Genomic DNA, 7554 nt, shown 5'->3' on the forward strand with positions numbered 1-7554 from the left:
TATGCTTTCATTTATTAGGGCCATGGCACGGCTCCTTGGCCCTAGCTTTATTTAATTTTCAAATATTTTATCTCTCTATCTCTTCCCTTTCCATCTCCCTATCACAGTGCGGTGTTAGCTCATTCTAGTGATCAATTAATGTCTATGTCTTCTTCCAACTCTGCTTTCCCTCCACTCTCCTCTGCTCACTGTCTGTCTGTCTGTCTCTCCTTCACGTGAATCACTTTTTATCATCATCATCATCTCCTGTTTTTTTCCTTCACGTGGGCAATATGTCATCACTTTTCCTTATCTTTCTACGTTTAATATACCTGTTATTAAATTTCCCCTTCCTCCTTGGGCAAATTGTCTCATCCCATTTTATGTTACTGTAACCAAACCTAACACCCAACCCCAGCCCCGAACTGAAACCACTCGTGCTCGCCTACATTCCCTCCAGGTGCAGTCGGAGACATTGCCCAGGGAGCACAACCTTGTCATGACCCGATCCGGCTCCCTGATTGGTCAGGGTCACGGCGTAGGAGGCTGGGTGTGTGACTCGGCTACCCTCCCCATGGCAGGACGCAGGGCCTCTCGTACCGGCATGTCCCCCAAACGCACATGTGGCAGTCTGGCTGAATCTGACTCTGGTGGAGGAGGAGGAGGAGGAGGAGGAGGGGGGAGTGGAGGAGGAGGTGGAGGTGGAAATGGAAATGGGACCACCTCCACTGATGGACAACAACAACCACCTGCCAGTGGACGCAACTATGCCACTGTCCTGCAGGGGGAAGTATCTGGGCAGAGGGACTACGCTGGCACTCTGGGGAGAGGAGGACTGGAGATGGGAAGCAACTTTGTGGTGGCAAGGCCAGACAGAGAAAGTGGAGGAGTATCACTGACCGGGACTCCATCTGTCTACCCAGAAGCACCTGGCTTTATTGGGGACTGGCGCGATCGAGTAGGTATGGGAGGGTATGTTTTGGGCAGGAGGGATATGACCCCTCAGCTTTTGCCCTTCCCCGGGCAGCCTCGGGCAACATATGGCAGTGTGATGGGCTTTGGGGCCAACTGGGTTCCAGGAATGGAGGCAGCCAGAGGGGGACCAGGGCACGGGGGTCCCTCCTTGGCACTGCGAGTGGGTGAGTTCCTACGTCTGCGCCTTGCCCAGGTCACCTTTGATCCCTCACAGCCGCCATACGACTCTGTGCAGGTGTATGGGCTGGAGGGAACAGGGTCCAGGGCTGGATCCCTCAGCTCACTGGAGAGCGAAGGGGAGAAGGATTCAGAGAAGGAGGATTGGGGGGCAGGGCTGGAAGAGTGGGGTCCCCAATTCCAGAAATTAGCCCAGCTCTTCAAAGACAGGGAGAAAGAGAGGGAAGATAAGGAAAAGGTTGACGAGGGTGCCAAAAAAGAGAAAGAAATGAATGAGGAGCCTGAGAAGAAAGTGAAAAAAGATGGAGTGCGGGCTGGAGAAGAGGGGAAAGATTGAGGAAGGATATAAATGAAACAAATAGGGGCAAAAGGGGGTAAGAGAGAGGGGAGGAAAAGAAGGATGATGAAAAGGCAACTTGAGTTCGAATAATGTGAAGAGAAGTTAAAGGGGAGAAAGATGAAGAGGCAAAGTAATAAAAAGAGACAGAGAAAAATGAGCCTAGGGAGGATGGAGAATGCGAGGGCAGGGGAGGGAGTGATTGATGTAATTTATAGCAATAAGTGTTGAAACGCTGATATGGTTGAGCACAGATACTGAGACAATGCAGAGCCTGCTTCTGCTCGGGGCAGCAACAATTTGTTAAACGCTTTGGACAGAGAAAAACAACTCAAACATCCAAGACTCGATTAAATTCAGCTCTCACGTATGGAATGAGAAACAGCAGGAGGCGAGAAGGAAGACGTCTGGTGCGCCGATCTGATCCCAGTGTCTGCGTGTTTGTGTGCGAGAAAAGTCAGTGAAAAGTGCGTGAGAACACGTGCGCAACCGAGCGCGTGCCGTACGCGTGCATATTTAACAGAGATGGAGCAAAAGAGAGTGGCAGGGGGAAATCGAAATACCCAGAGACAATTTTTGAGATGAGACTGATGACTAATGCTGCGTAATGCCGCAACATTAGCTTTCAGGACGACGAGGCAGGGAAAAACACTTAACAACGAAGTTTAGAAAGTAGGATAAGACACAGGGGAGGGGGAGAAAGTGATGTTTGACTATAAAGGGAATGGGCGGCAAGGATGTATAGAGAGAGAAATGGTCTTGGAAGTGAGATGATTGTACAGAAACTGTTGCTTTTTATTCCATCTGCAGTGGCAGAAAAAGTGAATTATTCAGCTTGCTACTCCATTCCAAATGAAAATGATGAATCATTTAAATCCTGCAAAAGATTCTTCCTCCTCTCAGCCCACGAGGAAAAACAGACATTGTGAAAAATTTAAATGGTTTAGGGATATGATCCCCCCCCCCCCCCTCCCCCGAACCCTCTCAGTTCTTCGCCCCCCCCTCCCATCCCCCCCAGCTATTTTGTAGTTGAGTGTTGGTATGTTTACAAAGATTCACACACAAACACGCGGCGACACAAAAGAACTGATTAACACCACAAGGCTTTGATTGTACTACAGTAAATTACATAATCCATGAGTATTCTGAGGACTCTGTTATTGATGGCATAAATGTGTCTTTTTTATGAAAGAAGTCTGCTTTTTTCTAATTTGCCCACCCCACTTCCCCAGTCTCACATGCATGATTTTACAACAACAACAATAAAAAAAACCCCACAAAATCAGTTTCCACTCCAAACGCTTGTACGGCCCAATGGAACATTTCCACAGATCTCTAATGAAATTGTAGTGAAACACAACCACAGAGACAGGCTTTTTCGTTTTCATTTTATTTCTTGTTAAAAGGTCAGGATGCAAATGTGCTGGAGATTTCAGCTGGAATGCACTTTTATACTGTGTGATGTTCAATAATAGATAACGAATCATGTCGAAAATTACAGTTCTTTTATAAGATGTCAGCTAAACGAAGATATCATGTTTGACTGTATGTAAAAAAAAAACATTTGTAAATACCACTAAGTATTACTGCTAAAAGAGAGTATATAAAATTTCAAATGTGTAAAAAAAAATAAAATAAAAAAATGTCTAGAACAGAACTTAGATGTTGAAAATGGAGCACTGTTGGGATTACCTGTATGTACTGTAGATTAGAAATGGATTAACTGCGCTGGACTGCCTCCTGGACTCAAAACAACACCATGTATTCAACATCTGTGTTTGGGTTTGCTGTGTGCTAGCTCTTTGTCTGAGATGGACAAGCCAAGGATTCAATTATACATGTGGCCTCTGGCAGAAGTTTGTTGTGCAAAATATTAGTTACAGGAAGCCTGTGAGCTAACCTGTTCCAGTGAAGATCCATTTGATGAAAATCCAGTGAAGTGAGGAGAAATCCCCCTAATGGGTATACAAAACAAAATAAAAAAAAGTCAGTGTTCCCTAAAATCTGAATTAATAGCCTGCAAAAGTGGAATAATCTAGAATTTATAATAAATTTTACACTGCCTGAGAGATGTGGAGGTTTTATAGATAGTTGCTTCTCTTGAAAAATATGACAAACACTACATTAAGGAAAAGTGTCTTGTGTGCATTTCAGGCAATGCAATTCAAATGCCAAATTACTGATGCATTATGGTCTACATAAGCAAATTTTCTTGCGTGAAAGAACAACTTAGCTCTATAATGTATTTATTGCTACGGTGGCCCTGAGAGGTCAGATGTGCTGCAACTTAAGGAAACACCAGCAAGTAGAAAAACTCTACAAAAATTCACAAATGACAAGAAAAGTAAAAAAAAAACAAAAAAACCCCCAGAAAAAAACAAGTGTTTTTGGGGCGACAGCAACGTAACGAAACAGCTGCTGATGAAGTAAGACACGTTTAAAAGAAGCAGAAGATTCACATAATACCGTAGATTCAGGTTTGCTAGTAGCCGTTTACTGTTAGCTTGTCACGTTAGCTGTTCTGTCATGACATTGTCTCCCCAAAAACACTGACATTGTCTTTTGTGAGTTACGTCTTTTTATTTTGGAGGTTTTTTTAATTTCTTAACCTTTCATAATGTTTTTTAAATTTCTGTTTTATTCACTTCCATTCTGTTTTGTGTGCTTTTGTGTCATTTTTCTATCTGCTTGTGTTTCCTCAAGTTGCAGTGCGTTTGGGCTTTCAGGGCCACCATAGACTAAGCCTAAAAGTTACTTTAGTCCAGAGAGGAATATAGCCACAACTTGAATGTATGGACGTCTTTGGCGCACCATCACAGAAGTGTCATTGTTTCATTCTTTGTAAAGTCACACCAGGCTGCCAGCTTCGCTAGTGTCCGCCAGTTTGGTCCACCATAATCTTGTTGTCAAGGTCTTCTGCAGCATTTTGTTAACCGGTCGAGAAGCCGGTGACATGAAACAAAATCCATATGTGTCTCTCTACCCTTTACCCGAGCCACAGACTTTTCCATACAGTGCCACTGTGCAGACTGGACAGTGTGGGGACCAATATACTGCACAATGACCAGAGAAGACAGGGAGGGGGGTGCAGAACCTCAGGGAGAGCTGATTCGGGATTCATTTGGATGATGAACTGTACCTCCAAAAACTTTCACCTGCTATTTTAGCAAAACATATTTGGACTTTTAGACACTCAGAGGACTGAGTTGTGTTTTTTACAACATGTCTTCATTTCTGCTATATCATCAGTAATATCTGTTCTTCAGGTAGTAAGTTAGTTTCAAAGACCTAGGAGGTGGAAAGTTTTTGCTAAAAACACTGAACCTTGCCAGTTTCTTCAGTCATTCACGTCATTTATATTAATTAAGAGTTAATGCATCTGAGAAGCTCTCAAGAGGGCCTCTTGACAAACATGTTGCATCAAAATAACACAGAGAGGCTTCTCTAGTAATTTGAACTCAAACGTAAAGAAGGCTCACTGTTCTGTTTGTATTTTGAAAGATCAATGTGGGTGAAAGAACTTCGCTTTGTTTATCGTATCCTAGCGAGCCGTGTGAACGAAGCACTAATGTTCTTCTGACTCATTTTTGGAGGTGACTAAGCAGCTTCAAGTGCATTACAGTCCTCTGTAAGGTGCAGTAGGATGGATCTGATTTGCATTTAGCCAATGAATACAAAAACACACATTCCGTTTATACCCAAAACACCGACTTTAAGTAATTTGATTACATGTATTCCTTCCAGTGTAATTTGATTACATAAGGAGGAGGGAGTATAATGTAAAATGTTAAATTTAATCAAGTCTAGTCAGATGAAATCTGCCTGATTGGCATATATTCAGTTTATACTAAGCATATCTTCCTTAATAATTAATTATCTGAATAAGCAAATACATATTCGATTTTATATATTTCAGTTGCATTTTACTCAAAATGATTGCTTCTTTTATGAGGTCGAATCTTTTTGGGTGTAGAAGTGGAAATGAGAACTGATTCAATCAAAAGCACGCATTCCTTTCCGATTTGCCTTCAACTAATCTTCCTAACCTGCTGGTTTTGACTTCGTTGCATGTTAGGTGAGCACAGTGAGCTGAAATAATGGTCAAAATTACAGTTACAATTTACAACAGCCATTTCTAAAACAAACAAAACCAGAGATATCCTTTATTTATCATTCGGGCGGAATAAAAAGTCTCGAATGATTATTTCTCCGGTGCACCTAAAATGACTTGAACCAGTTTAGGAATGAGAATTACTAAATTATATGCGCTGTGTTCTCCCTAGCATTTATCTCTAATGTGCAAACTTTCTGAGCCGCTTTTCCCCAGAACACATGTATTAACAGTCGCCATATTTTCAGAGCAGTATCGTTTTAGGCAGACATTTTATAAGCAATTAGCATGCTATACCAATAAGTGACCCTGTGCACCGTTCTAATTATATGGTCTATTCCTCTGTCTTGATTGGCTCCAGGTGTCTCATCTCTGCTGATTCAAAGCTTTGCTTTGGCTGATTGGTCAAAATCAAAGTGATGATTCTCCTGATTTGTCTTATTTCAGAGTTCTGGAGTGCTGTGCCGACTAAACCACTTGACAGAGCTGATTATCCCACCTCCTGAGCCCGGCAAATTGGTTCAATCAAAAGCGTGATTAGTTGAATCAGTTGTTTTAAATAGAATAAAAGCCTGAAGTCTCCACAGCACTGCGTGGCTCTTTTTTTCACTCTTTTAGCCAGCTTAGGTGCACCAACAGAGGAAAGCGGTCCATTTATCACATCTTCCCCTGAATGAGCCTCGATACTTAGGACAGTGAAGCTCCACTTAAAGGACGGGCACAGATACCTTAGTATCTAGTTAATGTATGTAGCTCAAAGATGCAGAGTAAAGGTCATGACCTCTGGCCTCTGACTCTAAACAGATCGACCCTCACTGGTTCTGCACCCACCTTCCCCCCGTGACTTCATTGCTCCTGCACGATGTTGATACAATTCCACAATTGCGTGCTGAACAAAGTGTATTTATTTCTGTTGTACTTTTTCTTTTTGTAAATTTGAATAAAAAAGGAACTATTTCAAACAGATGAGTCAGACCTGCTCTGTGCTCCTTTCTGCATTTTCCAGAATTTCAGGATAATCAGACTTCTGTTGATGGGTGTGCTTTCTGTTTGTGTGTGTGTGTGGTGTTTGTATATGTGTGTGTGTGTGTGTATGTGTGCGTAAAAGTGTGTCTAAGGGAGAACGAGACAGAAGGAGAGAGCTATTGAGAGACGAGCTGTGCAGTGCATACAAATGTGTGCACACCTTGTGAGCATGTGTCTTGTTGTGAGTAGGTGGGTGTGCCTTGTCAAATTGGCCCCTTGAAATTTCCAAACCACAGACAATGTGTGTGCGTGTGTGTTTTTTTTTCTGGGGATACGTGTGCGTCTGACTGCAGGATGAAGGAACACCTTGTCTGGTTTGATCCACCCCGATGGGGGGATGTGAGGTCAGTAATAGAGGACAGACGGAGAGTTCTGCAGAGTAATCACACTATCAGACAGAGGGGGAGAGTTCTCTGTTTGTTGGTGAAAGGAAAGAGAGAGAAAAAAGCGCATTTTGAACTCAGGAGCTGTAGCAAATAGAGCAGACCTGACAGCTGCGACCAAATAATGCGGGCCCCTTAGCCAACCTTTGCAGCTCTTCTGAATTCTGCGTTTGTCCTGCTGAATGATGGATCGGGGAGATGTGCGCCATTGCCGTGTGACTGAATTGCTGGTTAAAAAGATTTATTACAATAATCAAATATGAAGGAGGGGATTATTTCTACATGATGGTTTAGAGAATGATCGTGTTAGCCGGGTCCTCGCTTGATTACAATGATAATACCCGCCTCAAGTCAGGAAAGGGAGAGAAGCAGAGGGAGAGAGAAGGGATGGAGCGAACCATATTAACGGTTAATATGCAAGTCTGTTGCATTACATAAAATTGCATTTATGATTGGGTTAGAGATTATTCCGCTGCCTGCTAAAGAAAAAGTCTTTGCCTTCCTTCCCATAATTATGAGACTCACAAGGCTGACTCGCTCCCTGCGGAAGCAGCACCCTGTATCTA

General features: G+C 43.0%; 1 protein-coding gene across 2 annotated transcripts in view; it reads left to right on the top strand.

Annotated features, from left to right (window-relative positions):
• The window catches only part of cdh24b (cadherin 24, type 2b), a 183851-nt gene extending 177310 nt beyond the window's left edge, over window positions 1-6541 (top strand). The window contains exon 14 of one of the 2 annotated variants that reach the window (XM_080292442.1): window positions 398-6541. In XM_080292442.1, the coding sequence (XP_080148568.1) occupies window positions 398-1468 (1071 nt within the window). In that variant the 3' untranslated portion in view covers window positions 1469-6541. The remainder of the gene's footprint in view (window positions 1-397) is intronic. The other variant, XM_080292443.1, reaches the window with a different exon arrangement.
• Window positions 6542-7554: the final 1013 nt, after the last annotated feature.

Source organism: Astatotilapia calliptera, chromosome 18, assembly GCF_964374335.1.
Source record: "Astatotilapia calliptera chromosome 18, fAstCal68.1, whole genome shotgun sequence".
Classification (NCBI taxonomy): Eukaryota; Metazoa; Chordata; class Actinopteri; order Cichliformes; family Cichlidae; genus Astatotilapia; species Astatotilapia calliptera.